This window comes from Drosophila pseudoobscura, chromosome 4, assembly GCF_009870125.1.
Source record: "Drosophila pseudoobscura strain MV-25-SWS-2005 chromosome 4, UCI_Dpse_MV25, whole genome shotgun sequence".
Classification (NCBI taxonomy): domain Eukaryota; kingdom Metazoa; phylum Arthropoda; class Insecta; order Diptera; family Drosophilidae; genus Drosophila; species Drosophila pseudoobscura.
In genome coordinates, this window is record NC_046681.1 from 22,335,687 (window position 1) to 22,362,042 (window position 26,356).

At 42.2% G+C, this 26,356-nt stretch overlaps 1 protein-coding gene across 6 annotated transcripts in view; it reads right to left on the reverse strand.

The window, feature by feature from the left end:
• Fas3 (fasciclin 3) overlaps positions 1-16,307 on the reverse strand; it is a 95,978-nt gene extending 79,671 nt beyond the window's left edge. For all 6 annotated transcript variants that reach the window (XM_033379404.1, XM_033379403.1, XM_033379407.1 and 3 more), the window contains exon 1: positions 16,153-16,307. In XM_033379404.1, coding sequence (XP_033235295.1) covers positions 16,153-16,195 — 43 coding nt within the window. In that variant the 5' untranslated portion in view covers positions 16,196-16,307. The remainder of the gene's footprint in view (positions 1-16,152) is intronic.
• Between the last annotated feature and the right edge of the window lie 10,049 nt (positions 16,308-26,356).

The window sequence follows — 26,356 nt, forward strand, 5'->3', positions numbered from 1 at the left end:
TGAGAGGCTGTCAACGCCTAAACAATCTTTGAAATTAAATATGAAAATAGACAAAAATAAAAGCAACAAAAAACGACAGAAAACAAAAGAAAACAAAAGAAAACAAAAGAAAAGAAAAGAAGAGTTGTAAACGAAAGAAAAACGTTTTCCACGCTTTTGTTTACACTCTGCTTCCGCTTTTTTTTTTTCGAGGCCTGCTTTTAGTTTTTTTTGTTTTCTATTTACAAATTGTGACAGCGACTTTCTTTTTTGTCGAATGTCGATTGTCGGTTTGTTTGCGCTTCATGGTTCGTGGTCCGACGATGACATTTTCAAGAAGGTGATAATTCTTTTTTAATAGTTTTTCCGGCAGCCCGAACAAGTGACATTTATCGCTGGCTACCGTGCGTTTTTCGGTGACGTGTCTGGCATTCAAAATGCCCCCAGAACTTTCGCTTCAGATACGCATCGATTTTCGGTTGGGAACTCAAGTGAGATCGTTCATTGGAGGGCATGGAATGTGGATCATTTTGTTGAGGGCTTACCTGGAAGAAAAAGAAGGAAAAAATATGGGAATTAGTTTGAGGAATTTAAAGGGGAATTAGAGGAATTTTTGGTTGGATTTTGGCAACGCAAGAAATTGAGTAAAATCTTTTAAAAATTTGTATAGAAAAAATGTGAATTTTTTAACCAACAAAACCCCATTTCTTCCACTTCCCCTACCCCAACCTCCATTCATTCCTCTCCACGTGTCGGCACATGATTTCCACTTCAATTTGTTTCACTTTAAGTGTCTGTCACTAATCCATCAGATAGTCCCAGGCGATTCCGCCTAGAAATTTTCAATTCCGCCAGGCTCTGTCGATTTTCATAGACAAAAACGGGGGAAAAACCATCCTCACATGCAGACAGGACTTGCAGAGCCACCAGCCTAAATCCACACAGCGGCCAGGAGGAAAATCTGGTGAAAATCGAAGCCCGAGAGCGGCAGTTTGATTAGAGAGGGGGACAGGCACGGGGGCAGGGGGCTGGGGGGCTGGGGCCTACTCTTCGGTGAATCATTTTCAATTAGCGTGAATCGGGGGGTGGGGGGGAGAGGGGCGGATACTCGTATTAGAAGTGACTCACGCCACAGCAGCCGCCGCCACGATTCCCCATTCATAAAAAGCGTAAAGGGTATTCAATGTCAGACGAACACTCATTTCCACAGAATTGCAATTATTTTGCACTTAGGCACGTCACAGGGCGATCCGTTGGTCTTATGTCATATTTTGGAGGCTTTTGTTTTGGTTTTTTTTTGTTTTGGTTTTTTTTTTTGATATTACGCCACAGCTGCGGGCACAATATTGTAATTATTGCACGAATCCCCAACACCGAAAACCGCTAATTTGCCTAACGACCGCATTTTTTATTCATGGACTTATTTTTGTTGCCTGTGTATTTTTATGGGCGTGTCAGACGGGAAAGGAAAGGAAAGGCAGTTGTGGAATATACAGAACCACTTCTGGGCCTAAATTGGACTCGACTCGGTATCGGTTGCAGTTGTTGTTGCTGTTTATCGCTGACACAAAAGGCCTGCCCTGCCAGTCGCTTGACCCAGTCGTCGTCGTCGTAGCCGGCACACAAAAGTGGGTCGATTCGTGAGCACCACAACGAGTGTACGAGTGTTTTGTAGTCGTTGAAGCTGTTCTTGTGGCAAAAAAAAACGATTTACAGCTGCAGTTTCCAGGGGTTTTACGATACTCTTTTGGGCGGAAAAGCAAAGGTATAGCGTTTTTTCGATGGGATTGGGAAGGGAAGGAGGAGAAAGGAGGACATTTCAATGCAAAATTGTCCCTCAGTTGGGAATCTGGGACCTGCAAGCTTCATAGACGTTGAAAAACCGAAGATTGGATCCCCAAATCATCCAGAAATGTGTGGAAAAACATCTCAATCTAGAGATAGTCCATGGAAACGTAAGAAAGGAAAGAATTGTATGATTATATCCCATAGCCCACCCCAAGATCATGATAGTTCTTGCCTCATCAACGATCTGGATAGTTTCTTTGCCCCTTCAAAGATCTGGAGAGTATCCACCACTTCGATAGCCCAAAAAAATCTTTGGGTTTTTCTGCATTTCCAAGTTGTTCTTCTACGCGAATTGTTATTGTTGTTATTTGTGCAGCAGCTTCTGGTGTTGCCTTCAAGTAGCAGTCCCGGAGCCTGCCCCCTGCCCCATGCCCCCTGCCCTCCCCCGCACTGTTGCTTTTGTCACTTTCAGTGCGATTACTGCAGTGCCTGCCCCCTGGATGAGCGCCTAAGTGCAACACGAAATTCAATTTAGACACTTTACAGCAGCGGCAGCGCAGGGTCAGTTGTTACCAGTTCCACTTGGCCTTTCACTTTATCCGGCTTTAAGTTAGTTAGGCGACAAAGTTGTAAACCATTTACGGAGTCATCTGTTCCGCCGAAGACAACTTGTGGAGTGCAGCACAAAGCACGGAGGAAAGCCGAGAACACAGAGCACAGAACACAGATTGAAATGCAGTTAAGCCAAACGAGAAACGAGATTGCTTAAGAGCATATTGTAGGGGGAGGGACAGGGGCAGGGGCTTGGGCAACAGTTTGTGATCAACCTTGAAATGAGAGGCTTGGAGGCTTGGAGGCTTGGAGGCTGAAAGGCTTCGAGGCTGCAGCACAAGTCTGTAATTAAGTCAAGTGGGGGGCTTTGGTTGGGGAGGGACTTGGAGGAGGGCCTAAACTAGATTTCTTAGGCACTTGGGAATCAAAAAGCAGCCAAACTTTAAATGAAATTGATTTATGCACAAATTTGCTGCTTGTTTTTGGCTGAAAATAATATAGTTTTGGATTTGATAAGTTTTCTCAAAGAAACATGCAACAAAATTGTATAGAAAATACATATATAGAGGCTAGAGGCAATGAGCAGAGGAAATGGGAGGATTTTCAATATGTGTACCCCCTATATTGGATTTTCGATGCCATAAGTCCCTTGGGTCTATTATAAAGCATGGAAAATGGGACAAAGAAATGGCTTTTCTTCATCGAGTAACGAACATTGATTTATTAATATTTTATTGTACATTTTATGGAATTTCTTTGCCCCCTTCCATCGTCTAATGAGCGATGATAAAATGTCTGACCATTTCCTACAAAAACTTGCCCCAAATTAGATCTCTTTCTACCCGTGTCTCCAGTTCTCACACTTTAAACCACAAACATGACAAATTTCCATTTTCAACGCCCTTCAAAAAGTTTGCCGGAAGCAGACGGCGAGAAAGAGAGATAGAGAGAGAGACTTTCACCCGAGAATATGAAAAACCACAGCAAATGAAATGAAATGTTCTCATATTTCTGGCTTTTCATCTTTCTAATTTCCGCATTTAATTTAGTAATTAAAAAGTCAAGAGTGGAAAAAGGCGATAATTAAACACCCAACAAAAAAAAATAGAGACAAAAGCAGAAACAACTTTCACCAGAAACACACAGAAACAGAGTGTGTTTATTCTTTTTTTTTACTACAGTGTCAGCAAAAAGTTTTCACGATCAAAACAACATTTTTTAAAGCACAAATTTAAAACAAACTTTTACCAGCCATAGAAATGAGAGTAATTAAAATGTTTGCAAAACTAAATAAAAGGAAAATGAAAATAAAGTGCTATGCAAGCAAACTCCTCCAAAGGGGGTGTGAGGGGGGGGGGGGGGGGCTGTTTTTGGAATTGATTATGAATATCATTTGTTCGAAAAGTCCTGGGCTAATTTGATTGCTGTAATCATTTTTATTATTATTATTATTATTTATATTTTAGGCTTGTAATTTAATGCCCCGCCCCCTCGCCCCACCCCTCCCTCATGAATAATGTATATTTAAGTGAAAAATGGGATTTTCATAATTAAATTAAGTGCGGAAATTATTGTGCATCTATGGAGTGGCAAATTCCACACAAAAATCATTCTAGATTTACCTTAATAATTAGATTTTTCGCCACAATTGTTACTAAATTATGGCAATGATAATAATGAAAAATGTCCCGGAAAAATATCACATAAATATGTTTATGGATTTTGTGCTTAATTGAAGCATCAATGAGAAGGATAAATATGGGCTGGAGGGGTCTATGCAGCCCTTTGGGCAATTATGACATTAATGTCAGAGGGAGAAAGGGAGAGAGAGAGAGGGAGAGTGTAGAATTTTAATGATTTTTCATGCATTTCAAAAAGGGTTTTTGTGTCAGTTTCTAGGGAATATCTAGGATTATTCATTTTGCATTGGATCAATAAAATTAATCTTTTAATTTATAAATCAAAAATTATTATTTGGAAAGAATTTCTACCTAAATTTCATAACATTTCCCCGGGGCATCTTAGACGCTTTTAATCTTGAAATTACTGGCTATAAATACACCAATTCTTATCAATATTATGACACCCCAAAGCACAGGCCTCTGCCCAAAAAAAGGGGGAGATAACTAGGCCATAATATTTAATTGCCTGTAGAGCTCTTTGGCCCCTAAACTGTTTTCTTGGCCACAACTAGTGGAGTCGTATAATGCTCTTCTGTTCCATCCATCAGTGAAAAGTTTTCACTTGGATTTTCCTCCTTAAACGACAAACTTGAACTTTTTCTTCTTCTGTTTCTTCTGTTGTTATTTTTTTTTTCTGTTTTCTGTTTGTGTTTGTGGCCCCGAGGCAGAAGTTTTTCATTTAGTTGCGTTGCCAGGCCAAAAAAGTGGCCAAGTGGCAAATAAAAAAAGAATGGAATTTATACAAAAGCCAAGTCGCTGACTGATAAATCCCGCAGAAAACACCAGTCGCCCCCCCATCCCCATCCCCCCTCCACTTTCAGTGGCACTATCAGTGGCGGGGTGTTTGGGCCTAGACTAGACGCGAATAAAGTCGCCAGCGGCGTAGGAAATATATTCATTTTCAGCGATAAGTTAACAGGCGTGACTAAGACCCCAAAGGGGGGGTGGAGGGGGGATCTGGCAGGGGCATTTAGTACAAACAACTTTCTCACTCTACTCCACTCTTCTCTCTCTCTCTCTCTGTCTTGGCAAGCCCTTTTTTGTGCAGGTTTATTTTTCTGCAAAATTAAATGCCATAAAGTGAAAAACTTTTGCCGTCTGACTCACGCACTCGCTCACGCTCACTTAGAAAGTAATTACGTATAAAACACAAAAATATAGCCTAAAAAAAATACAGAAATACTCACAGAGAAAGGCAGGGCTAGGCAGAGAAAGAGTGAGAGTGAGAGAATGGGGGCTGGGGGGTGGGGAAACTCCCCAGAGAAGTGCGTGAGTTGTGAAATTTATTTAAATTTAATTTTAATTCTATGTACTTTTTGTACCTTTTTTCCCGCCTTGGCCAGGCCAGGCAGTTTAATGGCCAAAGCTTTTCACTTTTTGGCTCTAATGAAAGGGGGGGTCTCGGGTCTATTGGTTTAGTCACGCACGACGTATAAATAGGCCGTTTTCCTAGGCTTTTAGGGCTTTTTATAGCCCGTTTTACAGGGTATTTGGGGTGGGTTAAGGGAAGACCCTAGAGGTTAGACGATTTCTTGTATTTCCTAAATTATTTGAGGCTGGAAAATATAGTTTAAGATATTTTATTCTTTTTAGGGGTTATTTTTTTGGGTTTTAAAATTTAAAATTGCGCCTTTTATGGTGGTGCCTACAATTTTGAAGCTATGAAGCTTATCTTTCCTGAATATAAAGATAGAGGTTGTATCTACCTATTTGCTAAGATTTATCAAGTTTTAGTGATTTTTCCACCTACTCGTATATATCTAACCTTCTGGAGCACACAATTTTCCAAATAAATTTCTTGCAAAGAAAACTAAAGTGTTTATCCATATATTTACCAAAAATCATTCAGATTTAAGGATTTTTTCACTTCAAAATCTCCCTATTTAGGTTTTTATATACCATATATGGTAGATCGAGGACTTTTTCCAATAAAACCCTATTATTTTTGCTGATTTTAAGTGTTTTCGTAGAAAAACTTAACCAATCACCAGTCAAACCTTAGACGTAATGCCCCACCAAATCATTCCCCCCTTCCTTCCCTTCAAACTGTTCGAAGAACTATCGCAACCCCTTCGTAATGGCCAACACTCTAGATCCAATCACAACGAATTAGCATCGAGGAAGGACTGTCTCCCCCCACGCTGGCTGTCATAATTTTCGAATAGCATTCAAATTGACATGTTAATATGCTAACATCAATCCTAATCTCGGTCGAGTCGAGTCCGATTCGAGGCGAGTCGAGTCGAGGCGAGTCACTCAATCTTGTTGGTTGTCCGCCTAATGAACAAGAGATTGACAATGGCCAGAAACCCCAAGCCATTGTCTGTTGGCCAATAAATGAGTAAACGACACACAGGGCGGTAGAAAGAGAGCCACAAAAAGGGGCGTGGGGGGAGGGGAATGCCATGTGGCTTGGCCCGACAACTGTTTTGTTGCACGAACAGGCTGGGGACATTTATCAAATTAAACAGTTTTCAGTGAGATGGCAGAGATTGGAACTGCAACAGGAACAAGGCAAATGTTTGCGTTTGTCGAAGGTGTAGAAACACCCAGGAACCCGGGAACCCAGGACACTGGACCCAGGGCCCCCTGTAAGTGCTAAATTGTCTATTTTTGTAGGTGGTCCTCCCCTGGTAAAACCAACAATGCACGTATAACGAGCCTTCTCGTGTCATGTCATCTCTCTGTGTCCCCTGTCCCCCGTCCAGGCTCTATAATTGGCTCAGCAACAAACAAATTTAGACATACATTTATGGTGTACACTGTACACACAACACTGTGCCCACCGTGTGGCCCTGGGTGTGGTTCATTAGCACCCGCTGCCCTGCTGCAAGGGTCTCTTAATTATACGATACACGGGCACAAGTGCGTGCAAATATTGGACTCTCACGACGATCTCTGCTCTGCCATGCCACGCCCAAGGTTCTGGGGCTCTAAAAAATAGGTACCGTAAAATGGGTCATAGCCTCTGGGAACCTGAAACGAAACTGTCAATTACCCAGCCAGCGGGCCAATAGCCTCCCTACCAAAAGACTTTTTTTCACATATCTTTTTTCGTTTTTCTTTTCATCAAAAGTCAAACAGCAAGAAGCGAACCACACGGAAAATACCAAAAAAAAGAAAAAAGAAAAAAAAGTTGAGCAAATACAACGTGCTGGAAATACAAATATAAAATAATTAACTTTAACAATTCGCTCTCCCTCACACACACACACACACACACACACACGGACGTCTCTGCTGGCTACAGTCTCTGCCAGCAGTCGACCAACACCCCATTGTATAAACAATCCAACAAAAAAGAAACGACGAGGAGGAGGAGGAGAAAAGAGCAACAAACGGCAGAAGAGAGACGGGCCACAAAATGGAAGGCAATAATGTAGAACAGAGAGCCACAAATAGCAGCAGCAACAAAAAGCATAATAACAGTTAAAAATATTAACACACACACACACACACACACACACATAGAGAGAGAGATACTGGGGGCACATTGCGCATGTGTGCGTGCTTTGGTTTTTACGCTTGAAAGAGACCCAAAAAGCAGAGCAAGAGAGAGAGAGAGAACATTTGTGGCAAATCAGTGGAAAAAACGAGGAATAATGTTTAGACCATGAAGATACCTCTTTCTGGGGATCTATAAGTGGATTCCAGGGTATCTGCCTGGGAGATCTCTTCTTTAAAGTGGCTCTAAAACCTATTGCAGCACTGGAAACTTTTTTTTGTATCCAAAGAGATTGTTTTTAAGTATTTTTAGAGCTAGATCTTGATAATTTCGAGCATTTTTTCTTGATCTTGGGTTGGAAATTCAAACGATCGTTAGGAATTTTGTTGGACAAGTAGATACTAGGTTTATCTCTAATCGAAGCAAAGCAGAGCTTTATATCTATAGAGCTTGAAAAATGGAAGCATTTTTTCTTGATCTTGGCTTTGAAATTCAAAGAATCGTTTGGAATTTTGTTGGACAAATAGATACTAGGTTCATCTCTAATCGAACCCAAGCAGAGCTTAATATCTATAAAAATCAAGACACCACAGTCTTTTTTATGTGGTATAATTATACGAAAAGTCGATAAAATGGGTCATAAAAGTATGCCCATCAAATGAAGTTAATGCTGGGTTGTAGCTGGTATATATATTTCCTATTTTAGATATCGAAGGATAAACTCTATTCCCCTCCAAGCCCTCAAAGCACTCAGCATACCCCACCCCTGAGCAATTATCAAGGGGTATGCTCAAAAGAAATACTTGTAGAAATGTTGAGAAATAAAAATAAAAAAAATAAAACAGTAAGTAATAATGAACAAAAATGGAAACTAGTTGGAACAGAGTCGGAGGCAGAGCAGGAAAACGAGAAGCGGAGAAGCAGAGAAGCACAAATAAGTAAAACAGAATTGAAACCGGTTTGTGAGCCATGCCAGGCCAGGCCAGGCCATGGAGCTCTCTGGCCAACAAACAACAAAACAGCTTTGGCGCTGTGTTGTATCCGTGAGATACAAAAATTAAAAAATCAGAAAAGAGAAGAAAAACTTTAGCATTTTAGATATATGGAAAGAGATAGCCGAAAGACTCTGCAGGGGCAGCAACAGGGACGGGGACGGGGACAGGGTTCGTGTTTAATACCAAGAAAATGTTATAAGGCCAATGAATGGCATGGAAGGGGTCTGTTGAGGTGAGTCTGGTCTCTGAACTTTGCTGGAGATCTTTAGATCTTTGACTAGGCTTCGCCAGAGGTTTGGGAGATGAAAAAGGTTCTTGGAAGAAGGGAGGGAGAAGATGATCAATCGGTTTATTTTTGTGCGGCTCAAATTGGTTTTTATATTGGGTTTTTTTCTAATTTTATGATTTAATTACGGTTTTATTTGTGATTTTTTATAGAAAGAAGAAAAGAATAGGCTCATGGCGGGGCTGGGAGAGGGTATTACTGATTGAAGTATTAATGGGGTTTGATTTATTGAAAGAAAAATATATCTGGCCAGTCGATTCTTTCAATTTGCATTAAAATTTTGTCAAAATTATTTCTTAGTGATTTAACGAAGAAAAAAATATTTATAATATTTTATTAATTTGATTATTATTTTTCTAATCATTATATAATAATATTGTATTATTATTATTTTATTTTTTATTATTTCATTAAATTATTTATTTATTATTATTTTTATTATTATTATATTATTTCTTTAATTATTTTTAAAAAATTTGTATATTTATTAAATGTTTTAGTTTTCTTTTTATTAATTTTTTTTCCAATTAAATCATTTTGTTTTGAAATCATTATTATTTCAAAAATAAATCCAATTATTTCATTCATTAGGCAATGTTTTTATTCATTAAAATCTTTGTCTTTGTTTTACTTCTTTTTCTGCTTTCTTTTTCCTACAATTTTCCCCGTGTTTTGCCATTTCCGCCCCTGACTATCTATTCATGTATTCACAAATGTGAATACATCTTGATTGCAGTATTTAAAGCATTGAATTATTGAATTATTATTATTTAACAACTGGTTTTTCTTTTCTTTCTGTTTTTTTTTGTCGTGTGTGATGTGTGGATGGATTTATGGGTAGATTTTGTGTGCAGGGATTCATTATCTGTCTACAAAATACATTATGATTTGATATAATTAATAATTATAATGCCGCCACGCGCAAAAACATTATTTTCAATTATTTTTTTGGGGCCCCAAAACCCGCTCCCAAAAACCCAAAGCCAATAAGCTATTCAGCGAGTGTCCATCTATTCATCCATCTGTCTGTCTGTCAGTCCTTGTCCGTCCCTCAGTCCTTGTCCGTCCCTCTGTCCGTGTGTCAATTTGTGTGCTTTAGTCAGTCATGTAAATTTAATTAAAACTGCACATTTAATTAGGGGAAAACTGCAACGGAATGCCACGCCCCAGGGCCATCAGCAAAGCCCCCACGCCCCCACGCGCCACTCATTATCCCACTGATTATAATTTCATCCATTTCTCAATCACTCACTTCGTGGCACTAGAAAAATCATTGATTAGTGCACGCCATGAAAATGATAAATGATAGAGCAGATACAATATACTTTTTAGATGGATAAACCGATGATATATGTTGATGTTTTGATGAAATTTTAATTGAATTTATGGCCAAAAGATCGGAGCCCGATTGTGGCTCTGTGGCTGTGTGGCTCTTATTTTACATATCCAATTAGCTAATGTCCAACCGTATGGCACTTGTCTCGCATCGAATTGCATTCGCTGCACATTCGTTCCTCTATCCCCCCCCCCCCCCCCCCCCCCCAACAATCGTGACCCACTAAGACTCTCCCGGCGACCACTATCAACGATTGCGTGTGTGCGTGTGTGTGTGTGTGCTCCTCTGCTGATAAGGGACTCTCTGTCATTGTCCCCCGAGCAACCTGACAGCAACATAAACCTTATCTAATCGCCCACACACACACACATTGCCCCAAACAGAGAGCCAGAGACAGAGCAATAGCAGGTGTCTCTCTGTTTATATGGAGGTCTTATCTCTGGCCGAATCGTGACCCAAATCAAAGACCCCAAACTGCAATGAGCGCAAGTAAATGCAGCAACACAAAAACTATCTAGAATCTAGACTAAAACCTGACACAATTCCCAAAGAAAGCCAAAGCCAGAGCCAGCCAGCCAGAGCGCATTCGAGAGTCAATCAAGCGAAGAACTGCTCTACGAATTAGTCGATTACTATTTATTCTCTCTTTTTACGACTACGACTACGAGCCCGGGCATGTGTGTGTCGTCTCTGGTCAAGTAAACAGCTGCATGAGTAACTACCGACTGCCGACTGCCACAGAGGCCCCCGCGACAGATACATAGATTCTGAATCATCGTTTTGGCAGGCAACAACTGGTTTCTATACGGAATAAGTAATTTATATTTATTGAGAGAACAAAACAAAATAGAACAATAATAATTGCAATTATCTGCGCTACACGAATTTCATTGGCTCTAAGCTAGAGGTCTGTTTTTCTTATAGAGAAAGGGGAAAGACAGCTTTAAGAGTGGGCGGAAAATATAGCTAGGATATAAATAAATATGTGGTTTATGGATGAAACAAAGCGTGGAGCTGTGATTGAAGGTTTCATGAATCAGTAGCCATAAAAGGCCACATTTTTGTATATGAAAAAAAGATATCTATCGGATCTCAAGGGGATTTTATAGGAAAAAGATCTGGAAATGGATGCGTTGTATAGAAAACTTTTTTGTAGGCAGGTTCTACCTTATTTTGTATAGAACTTGCATGAATGATGACTGGGTTTGTAGATGAGAAGAAAGATGACAGATTTAAGAGATAGATGATAAGATGGAAACAGTAGATGTTATTGATTGAAAAGAATTGTAGATACAAAGTCATAGATATAGATAGATATTCAAAGATGATTCATTCCTTGCTCTAAAGCTCTAAGCGAAATTCCATTTCTAAGCATGCGTCATGCAGCAGCGCCCATCGGTGGGCTGGCACTTCGCCCTGGGGACTCTGTGCCCACAATAAAATATATTTCTTAGAACAAAAAGCGTTTCCCTAGAAAACTCACAGCTTCAAAATGTATTCCTAATTTTTTAAATTTCCAAATAGTTGAAAAATAGTTAGTTTTTCCACTTGAAATCGTTTTGTGTGTCACAAAACATATGTTTTCCTTTCACTAAGCCCCTATGCCGGGGCTTGTACTCTATTTGTGCACTCTTGAGACTGTACCTGTCCTGCCGCTCCCTCGAAAGCCTCTTCGGACCAAAGTCTGCACACGCACACGCTTCCTGGAATCGATGGGTACGTACGTACGTGCTTATAAAGACAATTCAGTGCCTTCGAATCGATCAAAAAAGTTGTGCTTTAGCCCCCATTGTGCGACGGGGCAGCCCCCCTTCCCCCCACCACCCGAAAAAAAGCAACAAAACAACACAACAACAAGTGGGGAAACACGAGCAACTTTTCCATAAGCTGCAACTTTTTCCTTTTCATTTCTTTTATTGTCTTTTCAACTGTTTTCGGCTCCCTCTCTCTCTCTGTTTCTGTGAGCTACTTTTCAGCGGGTTTTCCAAAAAGAGGGGCAGCGGAGAGCCAGCGGCAGAGGGGCAGTATAAATAGGGTAGATCCCCATTATATTTAATTTGCCTGGCATACGCTTTGTCAATATCGCACTACCCCCCCAGCCGCCACTCTCCCTCTGTCTCTCTTTGGATACCCGAAAATTCCAACATGCCCCAAAGCGTTGCCAACTTCCTGTGCACGCCCAACAACATATTCAGACAAACAGCCACCGACCTGGCAGACCCACAGGACGATCCAAAGGATGCAAAAGGATGCATGCAAAAGTTGTGTGTTTTGTTGACATTGTTCAGTCATTTTTCAGCAAATTAGTCATGAAATTGTGCATTTCTATTTGTCGCACCAAAAACTATATATATTATAAAGCGAGTCTGCATATTATTTACAGTGAAGGCTCTGCGGGGAGGGACCAGAGGGAGGGAGAAATGGTTAGGGAGGAAGGATTTTTACTTGATTGCAATGCGCTCTAACGCCATATCTCTCTATCGCAGTGTGGCTTAGCAGCGGTGGAGGATTTTGCATGATTTGAAGTAAATTTAAGCAAAATTGTATATAAATAAAAGCCATATAGAGACTGTGATTAATGTCAATTAATGTTAAGCATCCTATAGAATTTCACAGTTTTAGAAGCTTTGGATGCCCCCGATATCTCTCCAAAATACACTAGTATATCCATCAAAGGCTTTCTGTTTTGCCTCATAATTATGGCCAACTAATTAATGAAGCCATCATCAATAAAGAAAATGTACGAAAAAAATTCCAAAAATGCCAAAAACTTAAATGAAAAGCGAAAAAGCAAAAAAAAAACAAACTAATTTCAAACACACAAATAATCAATAAATTAAGGAAGCAATGGCCAGAGCAGGCAAGAGGAGTGTGGCGGAGGAGGAGGGGCCCCAATATTTCAGCAAACAATTAGGAAGCGGAAGACAAAGGAAAACTAAGAAGGAAAACTAAGGAAAGAGGAAGGAAATGGCTCCCCACACCCCACTCCCACTCCCGCTGCTGCTGCTCCTTCGTTAGTTTTTGGGGGCGATACTCGAAAGCTGGTCTTCATTTTTGGAATTATTTCCCTCCCCCCCCCCCCCCCACAGCTTTTGTGTCCTTTGGCCATCTCATGTTCCTGTTTCAGTTACAGCATCAAGTGGTGGGCTATTGCTTCAATTTTGATGGCCAATACGCGCTACTCTTTCTCTTGTTTTTGATGGCCAAAAGGCACTACTCTTTCCGCCAAAAGGTGTTACTCTTTCCACCAAAAGGCGTTACTCTTTCTTTTACTTTTTGATCCCAAAAGACGCTCCTTTTTCTACATTTGTGATCTCCAAAAGGCGCCTTTTTTCTATATTTTTGATCACCAGAAGGCGGTCCTTTTTCTACATTTTTGTTGACCAGAAGACGCTACTCTTTCTCCTTTTTTTGATGGCCAAAAGGTCCTTCGTTTTCTACATTTTTGATCTCCAAAAGGCGCTTCTTTTTTCTACATTTTTGATCACCAAAAGGCGCTTCTTTTTTCTTTATTTTTGATCACCAAAAGCCGCTTCTTTTTCTACATTTTCGTTGACCAAAAGGTGCTAATCTTTCTCTTATTTTTGAATACAAATCGCGCTTCTTTTTTCTATATTTTTTATCTCCAAAAGGCGCTTCTTTTTTCTATATTTTGTATCACCAAAAGATGCTTCTTTTTCTACAATTTTTGTATGACCAAAAGACGCTACTCTTTCTCATTTCTTTGATGACCAAAATGTTCTACTATTTCTCCCTTTTTTAATGACCAAAATGCACTACTCCCCCTCCCTCCCTCTGTGTCCTTTTTTGATGACCAAACTGCGCTCTTCTGACTCTCTCTCTTTAGTTTTTTTTTGCGCTGACCAAAAAGGTAGCGAAGCAAAAAGCCAAAATGAAACGATGTTATGAATATGAATGAGAATGAGAGGACAGTGGGTGCTGCTCCCTACATGCTACTCTTTTCTGTATGCCACTCCCCCCCCTCCCCATGCGCCATACCATAGGTACAAAAAAGAGTTGAAAATTATATATGTCATGGGTGTACGAGTGGCGGGGGGGTGGCGGGGGAGGGATTGCCAAAAAGTAGATACAGATACAGTCACAATTGCAGTTACAGTCGGTGGGTAGGGGCAGGGGGCATGGGGCAGGGCCGGGGGCAGGCAAACACAGCACGTATTTAATTCAATGCTTGACTCTCGTTCCCCAGAACATGCCTCAATTGGTGGCCATTAAAATGCATAAATGTGGAACCGTTTTTGTCCTCGTTGTCCTCCGAGAAGATGATGCTGCAGTCATGGCTAAATACTTCAGGACTTGCATTCCCATTCGCATTCCCATTCGCATTCGCAGCGGAGCTCCTTTTGGCTTCCATTTGAATTACTGTGAATGGTTTTTTTTTTTTTTTTTTTTGGGATGCGTTGCCTGCCTTATTTACATGCTGCACATGCGGCATGTGGCAGAGTATTATGGCCATTGAATGGATGGCATCTAAAAGCAAGTGGGGCTTCGGTTTTGTTAAGAATTGTGGCTAAGGATGGTAGGGAAGGGAAACTACTTTGGCAAGCCCTCGATATATGTATCCTTCCCCTTTAAACCCGATCTGTGATTTTTCTACTGTACAAAAATCCCTCAAATTCTGGCCGGAACCTTTCCCAACACTGAATCTCAACCAGTTGGCGCATTAAAAATTTATAATTGCAAGACAACAGACAGACAGGCAGACATCCAGACAGACAGTCGATGGCGATGCGTCAGGGCCCATAAAAATGTAAAAGTATTCAGTGTGAAGTGCCCCACCCCGCCCCGCCCCCCACCGAATGGGGAGGCTGCCTTCTTCCCCTCTTTTTTTTTTGGTTTTTTGTGCAGTTTTTTTGCATTTGCATTTTTACCGAAAACCTTTTGAAAGGTCGCTGCCGAGAGAGTTCGAGTTCGAGTTGGAGTTCTGAGAGGCTTAGCGACTGCTGAATGAAATGTTTCTCTGTGTCTTAAAGTCACATGGTGTGGGTGGGGGGGGGAGGGGGATGGGGGCTGTCCCCGCCCCTGCCGCGTGTGTTGTGTTGTGCTGTTAATGTTGTTAGGCTTTAGCATAAACCAGCATCTTCTTTTCAGGCTAATGAGAAATCTGTCTCAGTTTTCCCAGAGCCCAGACTCCCTCCCTCCCCCCCCCCCCCTCTTGGAGTTTCTGTGGCGTAATAAGAGGAGCAGCAACGGCAACAGCAGCAGCGGGTTACAAAAATAATAAGTAGAGGCATGAAACATTGAAGGATTTTAATTAAATAGGCTGCCAGGGCTTCTCATACGCTCTGAAAGCGTGTCATAGAATTTCCAGAGACAGAGGAGACAGAGAGAGACAGAGAGAGACAGAGGGAGACAGAGAGAGAGAGAGAGAGGGAGAGGGAGAGACAGAGGAGGCAGAGTGAGAGAGGGAGAGATGAAAGTAAGAGCTCGAAGTGGATGATTGTTGCCTTGGGTCTTAATTTCAAGGATGCATAATGTCATAAGCACCCGCCATTCACATTCAAGACGGCACAAAAGAATGCCTCTTGTATATATATATTGCCTCCCCATGCCTCCCATCGTTTCATGCTCGTGGAAAACCAATCAAATTCGTTTTGTAAGCCCATTAAAATGGTTACAAGAAGTCTCTTGAAGATCTGTTCGAACACCAGACTTGTTCGACTCCTTTCGAAACGAATCGTTTGACCTTTTTCGCCGGCGCATGCCAAAAAGGCCACTGGCTGTGGCTGTACCGAAAATAAAGGTCACACTAGGAGGCAACATCGCCGAGACTCTGAGCATGCGCAGTCGCTTCAAAATGGGTCAAGCCGGCGAATATCATGGATATTTCATGGATGAAACACTTTCTCCTGCAGCACTGATGGATGTCTCATCAATCAAGCCCGATACGATATGTGCATAGGTATTTGTTTAGCACTCTTTTAGCCCCTGGTCTGGCCGGGGCTTAAGGTGAGAACAAGTTTATTCACACACTCCCCAGGCCCCGGTCTTAAACGGGCGCGTGATATCATCTGATGAGCGGGTCTTAGCGTGTTTTTCTCTGTTCCGCTATTATTTCGAGTATTTCTTACCTGTTAAGATGGCCGCGAATAATACAAAAACGATCCGTGACATGATGTTTGTTGGGCTTCCTTCCTTCCTTCCTTCCTTCCTTTCTTATTTGCGCTGTAATCCCAGGTTTTATTTTCTCTTGACGTTTGCTTTCGAGGTTCCGTTACGGAAAGGGCTTTTTGTTTTTTTTTTTTGGGAGAGAAAGGGAGAGATTTTTTTGGTTGGTTGGTTGTTGTTGTTACTGCATTTGGTTAAGCTTTTTTCATGCATAAAATGTGTCGTTTTGAGGGGGGCGGCAGGGCGGGGGGTGGAGGCGTACTTTTGGGGCTTTGAGGAGTGTACTTCCCTCTCGCTGGCACTTTACGGCCGCTGAGGCTCTGTACTATATGGATTTTTTATGTATGTGTGTGTGCGTGTGTGCGTGTGTGTAAATATACTTTTAGCGCGCACTGTCAACACAGAAGCTAGGGAAAATGATTTCACTTCACATATTTTGGAGGCGGTTTTTTATGGGTTTTTGGCACAAAACACACACACACACACACACACACACTGAGGTTCAAAAGTACACACACCCACGCTGAATGGATCGCAGGAAGCCAAAGGGGGTCTTTGATGCTTTTTAAGGGTCGAAATAGTACAGTAAACTGATGGCCAGCGACAGAAGTACAATAAAAGTGCGGGAGAGTAGTCACAGTGAGGGGCAATAGCACACGCACACACCCCGCCAGAAGTTAAACACCTTAACAGTGATTCAAAGACGTTAACACACACACAGACACACACCTTTTGCACGCGCTCGAGATGGCTACAGTGATGGACAGAAGTACACGCACACGACTTGGTGGCTCGAATCGACTCACGGACGCCTCCACTCACCGTTTGAGCGGCAACAAACGAAATGACGTTATGGATTTGATGACGACGAAAACGCCTTCGGCACACACACACACGCACGCACACACACGCGTGCACAGCGACGACGATGATGATGATATTACAATACGCTCGTATCTTGCGAAACACGAAGCTCCAAGCGTGGCGAGACGAGGCGAGGCGAGGCGAGGGCGTACGTACGAAACACGACGCGAACCGAACGGCACGAGACGACCAGAGAGAGGCGCGTAAATGTTCGGTACGGGTGGGAAAATGTCGAAGAGCCGAGGCGAACGATACGTTGAATGCAACAGTTAACCGTTGAATGTGACGCTGCCTCAGAATGAAGTTGCCAAACGACGGGCCACGGCAGCCCCGGCTTACACACACAGCCCCAGCTGCACACACACACACGGCGGCACGAATGTGTAGCAACATCGGGTGCGAACAGCAGGGCTGCCTGTATGCGTTTTTACATATGCAGTCGCCGCGACGCCGACTGCGCTGCAGTGGCAACATTTGGCCGGCCGCTTGGCAACATGCGCACTAAGCTAGCAACATTTTGGTGTAGCTCTGGGGAGATGTTGCGCGCGGTAGGAGTGGGAAATGTTGCCAAGCGATTGATGTGCTTAGGAAAGTCTTTTCGGGATACCCTGTAATTTGGAGGGGGTTTGGTGGGGGTTTTCGGGGAGTTAATCACGGGATCTATGATAGGGGGAGAAAACAAAGTGGGTTTTTGCAAATTATGGGGGGGAAATTGATATATTTGTGGTGTAAACAATTTTGGAAACTGGAAATTTTATTAAAAAATATAAAATACATAAAAAATATTAGGAAATAAATTTTAAGTAAAATTTCAATATTTATAGTCGTGAAATTTAATTTTTGTCTCTAAAAATACACCAAATATTCTGGCCTCGAAGAACATTGTTTTCCATTTCGAATGTGGATTTTTGCAGCTTTCCAAGGAGGTTACCCCTTCTATTCCTTGAATTCCAATTGTCCGAGTGTTCAGGGGACACATCTAGGGGGTATTCCCATAGTCGTATAATCCCCTACTCGTATTAGAGGGTCATTCCGTTCCGTTCTTGATTTGCTCTTGTGTTTTGTTGTTGCTCTGCCTGTAAGTTTGATTTGAATTTGTTGGTCTCTGGTGTATTGCAGATGTTTGTTGTTTGTGTTGTTCTTGTTGTTGTTCCCATTATTGTTGTTGCCTGTCGTTTTGGCCAAGTTTGCTTTCGGCCTGTCGCCAAAGCTGGCTCGGCCGCTGCCTCTGCCCTGCTGCCTGCTGCCGGATTTCTGTCTATTTGTCGTTTGATAATCTCTCCCCATCTCGTTCTGCCTTGTGCCTTTTGTTTGCCTGCTGTATGCTGCTGTATGCAACGGGCACACAGAGCAGTCAGGGCGGGGGGGTGTCAGAGGAGGAGCGGAGAAAATCTTTGGCACAGTGGCTCCTCGTTCTGCTGGCTGAATCCGGGGTTTTGCTAGCCGCAAATATTGAAAGCCGCCCGCCCGCTGTTTGCCATTGTCCCAGATCTGAATAGAGCGACAGAGAGACGGAGAGACAGAGAGGACAGCGGACAGGAGGCACCACCTGACCCACAATGATTAGAATGATGTAAATTTAATGTCCACAATCGTAACGAAACGAATCGAATCGATTTATGTCGAAAAACAATACAGTGGTTTGCAGTGGCTCGAAAACGAGGAAATTGGATGCTCGATATTTATGTATGAAATGTCTATTGATTGAATCTATTGCCCCCAGTCTCTGGAGGCAATGGACTAGGGTCCTTGGACCCAAAAAAGGGGAGCAGATTTGACGCGATTCAGATCACGGGTTTTTGGGGTATTATCATCCTTTTTGGAGGACTAGGCAGCTGTGGCGGACTGAAGGAGGAAGTCACAGATATAGGACTCCCGTTTAACGATCTTTGGTGGATTTTTCAAGAAAAACTCTGGGAATTCTCGGCTCCAAAGGGAGTCTTTGTACTCATAAGAGTCTTGTATGTAGAGTGGGTAATTTTTCAAGAACTTTCAAAGATTCCATGCCATAGACAAACGTCTATCTATATCTCTAGCTACTAATAGTTCTCTTCGTGAATTTCTAGGGTAGCTTCCATTGTACCCCCTTGCATTACCCTTCCAAGGACACCACTTCTTCTGCATCATTGTAGCACTGTCCCCAGGGGGGCCTTTAAGGGCATACAGGAGCCACTCGATCCAGCTACTATTCATTGGCCTTTAATGTATTTACTTCTGCACTATTACCCACTGCAGACCACCCCCTATGCCCACCCTATACCCTACCCTCCTCCCCTTTCGTCTGTGTTCCAGCAGCAAATAGTATTATCAAACATTTTAAATTTAATCAAAGCACACATTCAATAGGCTTTGGGCCAAAATGTTGTGTACGCCACTCGTAGGGAGAGCAGCAGGTGCGAGGCTGGGCACAACGCATAGAAATAAAGCATAAATACTCTATCCAATTGGCAAAAATGGGTCTTCGGGACTTTTGGAAAAGGTTTGAACAGAGTTTAATAGTAGAAAAGATTGAAAGGAAATATGAAAGAGTATTTTGAAAAGTAAAAACAATCAATTTACATTAAATATTCGGATTTTAAATACAAAACTAAAGAAAATAAATATAATTTACTTGTATTTAAATTTTTGCTTTATTTATTTATTAAAAAGTATTTTTTTTACACGTCCCATATATTTAAATATATTTATTTAAACTATGAAATATTTTTCAATATAATATTTATTTTTTCTTTTTAAATTCTAGCTGATAAAACGTTAATTTTGATCATTTCCATGCTCTGGTACATTTTTAAAATATTTAATTTTTTAATATGAAAATTTCATGCTATTTTCCCTTACTAAAAAATTCCATTTTTTATCTAAAATATTTATCAACAAATATAGTTTTTTTTATTTGGTTAAGTTAATAATTTTTCAATCCAATAATATAAATTACAAAATTTATAAAAAAAAAATAATATTAATAAAAATAAAAAAATTCCAAGCCGTGGATATTTTAATCTTTTAAAAATATGTTCTCCGAAGGCTGCACAAAAATCTGTTTTTCAACACAAAACCTGCCTAAGAACAAAACGTTTCTTTCTGAAAAAACATGAATGGTTAAGGTGTTATTTTTATCAACAAATGTTTTTCTTTATCGTTTAATCAGTGGCTTTTTTCTGTTGTTTTGAATAGTTTTGTACTGACGTGACCGTAATAGCGGTGCCCACTGGTAAATCCGAATACATATTTGGTCTATTGGGGTTTTCCTTGGGCACAAATGATTCACTTTTTCGTTCAGTGAGGCATTCAAAGACCATCTGGAGTGCACGCAGCTTTTCTTTTGTGCAACACCTTTTCGAAGTTTTCTTCAGGGCATTTCCTTAGTCATTCGACATTTACTCTTAGTCCTGCCTTCCTTTGCCAATTTTTTCCTTCAATTTTCCGTGTTTTTTTCGCCCCTTCTTTTCCTTAAGCTGTGCATTTTGCATGCAATAAAAATATCGCATGCAATAAAGTGTGTGTGTTCAGTGCGCAACGCTGTGGAAATTGTAAATTTCATGTTTTATTGTAGTATGTGTGACCAATGGGTGGGGGGGGGGAGGGTGGCATGATTGGGGGGGGGGGGGGTCCTGGCAGTACTCCTTGGTACTCCCGCAGTTGGTGAGAGCGCAGACAGCATGTGTTTATTGCCAGCACAAAATGATGATTACACGTAATGTGTAATGGTCAGAGCGGGGGTGGGGGAGGGGGGCCATGAGGGCGGCAGGATGTAGTTCTCCGGACCCAGAGAGTACGGCGTGTAAAGCCCCGGAAAAGCAGCCGGAATAGCATCCAAGCAGACGGCAAAAACAAACAGGCGTCTGACTGCCTGCCTCCTGCCTCGTGCCTCTTTGCCTCCTGCCTCTCACTCCCCTGTCGCCTGCCACTGCCACTGGCACTGGCACATCTCCTTGGTTTTTGCCATATTCCTGCCACTCCTCTCAGCAGCAGCAGCAGCTTTTCTTCTTGCAACTCCATTTTCCATATGTGTTAACAGCAGCATCAACAGCATTGCATCCACACACAGCAGGGCAGGCAACAAACTAAGACAATTTTGCGGTTTCCTTTCAATTTTTCGGCTTGCATTTCGCATTTCGTATTTTGCAGTTCTTAAATTTTCCCCCAAAGGGCTTCAAGGGGCAATATTTCAAAGGGGAGTCCTTCAGGGGAATCAAAATAGAGAATGACAAGGCTTTCACTGGGTTCGTTCTAGGGTTTGGAGAGAGATGTTCTACTAAGGAATCTTCTAAAGATTCCAGAACTTGTTTGGCCATCGTATTACCTTAAAAGAGTCTTGGATTCTAAGGGAAATACCATCTATTTCGAGTGCCTTTGAGTGTTATGTCCCTCAAAAAGTGTTGGAAATAGGTAAATCTATGGATCCCAAAGAACACCCACGTTTCTTAAATAGATTCTGCCATTTCATCAACAAAAACTATGATGTTCTATGGAAGACAACTGTCTGCCAAGAGGCTTCTGGCTCTACACCGATTGAACTCGTTTGAAATGGGTATGAAAGCCCTTCCCCTGCTTAAACTTCATATATACTGGACCCGTTTTGTACTCCCACGATGTCAAACCGCCAGTTAAACTCATTATAATATCATTGCAAGTCATTTCCCTGACATTTTTAGCCCAAAATGAAAGCCAGAAACAAACAGAGAAAAACAAAAACAAAACCAAAAGCGAGCAAAGGAACTTAATGAAACGAAAATCGCATAGAAGTCCACAGATTCTCTGGAGTGTGAGAGGGAGGATTGTTTTAGGAGGGGGGGATGTGTGGGGGGTGCTGATATGCAAAGTATGTGAAGAGCCAAAGAGCCAGGGGGAGCTTTTCCTATATAAAGTAACCCGAAAAAACATGTAAATTAAGCAGCAGGTGGAAGGTTGGAGGGAACGGCAGAGAGTAGGGGGAGGGAGAGGGTGAGGGAGAGGGAGAGAGGGTGCTGCAGAGAGTGGGAGAGCCCAGAGAGCACGGATGAGCGGGTAAGACCTTGCATTACAATTGAGTTACATTTCAGTTTTCTGCTTTTTGTTGTAGCCATTATTGTTACGGCAAAAGGGAGTGCAGGGGGGGGGGGGGGGGGGGGAGAAAGGAGTGCCTGGGAGAGGGACTGGCGATGTGTTAGACCCACTGGACCCCCCCACCCGATGTTCATATTGTGCGAAACAATGAATTTATATTCGTTTTTCCTCTCTATTGTTTCACTTTTTTTTTGTATGCCCTTGCCGGCCTAGGGTATTGTAATTTTGTACAGAACTTAGGAACCTGGAACCTGGAATGCCTATAAATAAACAAGGAAGGATTTCCTTTGAAGGGAGTGACAAGATCGTATAAGACTGTCTGTTTTTTGGGTGGAAAAGATGTCCTTCAATCTTGGAGATTATGCTGTAAAATTCTATAAAATTAGGGTAATATAGAGATGGTTATATAGATCCAAATTGTTTGGTTTTTGGAGAGCTAAACATTTTGAAATATCATCTAATTTTTTACTAAAAAAAACACAGATCTTGGAGAGAAAAAAACCCCCAGATACGGTATCATAAAATCTAAAATTTGTATATTGCTGTTTTATTTCTTGTACTTTCACAAAACCTAAAGCAAAAGTTTTTAAAAATCGATTGATCGTAGAAAAATCGTATAATTTTTATGAAAATTTCAGCAGAAGATCAACCAAAAATCCTGTTGGGGATAGATTTTGGAGGATCTCTAATTTGGTTCTGTGGAGAATAGAATTCCTACGATATGACCACGTACTACAGAAGAGGAATCAGAGGATCAGGTGCTTCATCATCAATAGATGTATCCCTCTTCATTCGGTAACAATTTTAGCAAATGATCTTAAAGAGTACCAATAAATAGCTGCAAAATTGTATCTCAAACATGGGATAGGCCTTTATTGTTTTTCAAGGGATATACCCTTAAGAATAATAGATTTCCAAGAAGAAATAGATCTCCAGAAGGGCATTCCAACCTTCGGTAGCAAAAACCATATTTAATTTCTTGTTTTATTCCTACTTTTACAAGGGAAATGAGGGTGGGGGCGGGAGAGAGAACGGGTAGGTCCATCGTAGGGGGTGTCTACTGCAGTTGGAGTGCAGTGGCAGAGTGAAGCACTACGCAACGATGTTGGTGGATCGAAGGGAGGGGCGGAGGCGGGGGGCCGTCGGTCAGTCAGTCAGTCAGAGGGAAGGCAGCAGCTTAACACATTTTTGACTTGCTTTCAGTCGTTCCTCGCTTTAACCAACTATTGCCACCTCCTCCCCGCCCCCTCCCAGACAGCCCCCTCGTTTGTACCTCCCCCCACCCTCTTGGGCATCCCTTCCCTTTGACGCCCCGGGGCCCTGACGTTGACTGCAGATTAAACTGCGCTTGTAATGAGAAATTCTGTTCTCTCTCTCTCTCTTTCTTTGGTTTTTCAGTTCTTCAGTTCTGATGAGGCTGATGATGATGTTGCTGAAGGAGGGACACACGTGTGAGTGGGTGGAGGCACTGGCAATTCGCATTAAAGTCACTTTTTGTTGTATGCCACCTCAGCATTTTGGTTGCAAGTCAGCAGAAGGTGGGTTTCGGCGGAGCTGTGATTCGGGAATTGAAGGAAATATATTTTTAAAGTATTGAAGGGGGGGAGGGGGGAGGGAGAGGGGAAAACTTTTGCCGAGTCGTGTGCGTGCAACATGTTGCGGTTGGCTGGCTCCAATTGGGATTCAAGTGAGAGCATAAATTAAATTGTTCAGCCCCCCCCCTAGCCCCCTCCCCCTGTCCAGGGTCCGAGAGAGAGAGAGAGAGCTTATGAGTTGTCCTTGCCTCCCCTTGGGGCACACTGCCTTCGAGTGCGGCAACTGCAAACTATTCGCACTCTCAGTGTTGCAACAAATTGAGATTTATGTGTGTGTCTGTGCAAAAGTTGCACACAGAACCTCAGCCAATTGTCTCACAGCGAAGGAGAGAGGAGAGAGGGGAGAGTCCTTCCCTCTCCCTCTCCCTCTCCCTGTGGATGTGTGGCCTGGTGACCGTCTGGGAAAATGGGGAAAATGGGAAATGGCAACTGGCAATGGGCTAACAGTTTCCAGCTGTGGTTAAAAAAGTTTGCCAAGTTGTCGCCTCTCCACCGCCAGTGCAACATTAGCTCGAAGAGCGTGTGGCATGGGGCACGGATGACAAACTTTTCGTTGAAGGGTTAAGGGAGCACAAGTACTTTTCTTTACTCCACTCAAAGATACAAATGAATTTCGTGCGGCAGGGCTAATTGAATGAATAAAGTGCATCCTTGGCACAATACCCGAATGAAAGTGGACTAAATGAGTGTCATTTTCAATTAGAATGTATTCAACGAAGGGGTGTGCTCTGAAAGGAATCATAATATCATAAAACTCCCAAAAAACTGTTCAAAGCAAGTGCTTGGCTACATTTGTTGCTGCCGCCTGGCCGCCTTTGTTGCTAGCAACATTTGCTGCTGGCGGCTGGCAAGTCGTTTCGGAGTGTTGCAGTCGCTGCTCTCTCTGCAACAAAAATTACAAATCTCTCTCTCTCTCACGCAACTCCATGATCTCTGTCAACATGTTGCTGATCTGTTTTGTTTCCATTTACTGTGAGAGCGCGCTGCTCTCTCTGCTGCTCTTCATTAACATTGCTCTCTGCTGCTCTGTTAAACTCCACTACAACTGAAGATCTTGGTGGTTGGAAGCCATAGTATTTTCCAGTGCTGCTACAGTTTCATTTCCATTTCATTCTGTTAAGCTCTCCCGCCCTCTAACACCGCCAAACAGAGCTTCTGTTAATGCTCTGTTACCAATCTCTCTCTCTCTCTGTAGCTGGAACTGTCTCAGTGTTTCATTTCCATTTCATTCTCGCATGCTCTCCATCCCTTTCTGTCGCACCCACAGCTAGAGATCTATACTGTTAGAGCGCTGTTATCTCACCTGTTAAGCTCGTCCGCTGTTAGTACCCTTTTATGGGCACTAAGTTCGTGCTCGCTCTCTCCCTCTCTCTCTCGCTGCTTTTGGCCAAGCTAACTTCGCAGTCGCTGCCGCAGTCAGCGTCATTTGTGACTGTACCTTTTTGTTGTACCTGTTGTCTGTCCGTCACGACGGTTCAAATTGTTGTTGTTGTAGTTGTTGCTTTTGTGATTGCCGTTGCTTGGCTTTTTTTGAATGCTCTTTGCGCGCGCTTTTGCCATGTCATGTGCATGTGTGTGTGCGTGTGTGTGTGTGTGTGTGTGTGTTTGTATCTTGGGTTTTATTTTGTATCTTTGTATCTGTATCTTTTGTTTGTTTGTTTGCATTGCTGCTGCAGCTACCTCTTGCCTCACCTCAAAAAAAGCCAGCAAACGGTCATCTCTTTGTTTCCTTACAAAAAAACTAGAGAGAGAGACGGGAAGAGCAAGAAAGAGAGGGGGAGCCAGAGATGAAGAAGAATGTGACTTTGGTCTGTTATTTATTCAACGTTTTACTTCCAGTTTACTCTCCTTTTCAACAGCAAGAGCTGTGCGTATCTGTATCTGTATCTTTGTGTTGGATTAGATGCAGATAGAAAGATACAGATACGAACAACTAAAATTCAATGTTCTGTGGCATGTTTGCGCTCTAACAAAAGGTCAAACCCTTTGGCTATTACGCACTCCACACTCTCCTCTCCTCTCCGCTTCTCTCATCTCTATTAAATGCAATCTAATAATTATATAGAAATAAAAACAGCAGAAAACTTGAGTCCTAGTCCTTCGTGGAAGAGTCTGCACTGTTGATTCAAGGCTAAGGGCAGAGTTAGAGAGATACAAAGATACTCCTACGTAGAGAGGAAGATACTTAACCTTTAGAGCAAGCAGAGAGAACTCCAGAGGCAGAGATGTGACGGCCAGATAGGAGTCAGGGACCCGAGAGCTGCAGACTCTCGGACTCAGACCCAGAAATAGAGTCAGAGCCAGGCCCAGACAGACACTGACATTAGCCCGCCAACGCCAGGGTTAAGGCCTGCTTCTCCTCCTCTCCCACTCTCTGCAGGGGCGACACGCCCACATAGACTTTCAACCAAAACTGAGAAAATAGAAGAAGAAGTTCCACAGGCAAATGAGAAGAACACTGAGAAAAGTAGTCATGATAAAAGAAAGATCTTTGATTGAAGATTGGAAATTGTGGGATTTTAAGGAATATTTTTAAGCATACCAGGGATGATTCTGGATAAAGTTTTCAAGGCAAATATATCTATCTATTGTAAGAATAAACAGAAGGCTGATAGATCTGAAAGATTTTAATCTTAGAGATCCATAAAGCGATCATATTAAA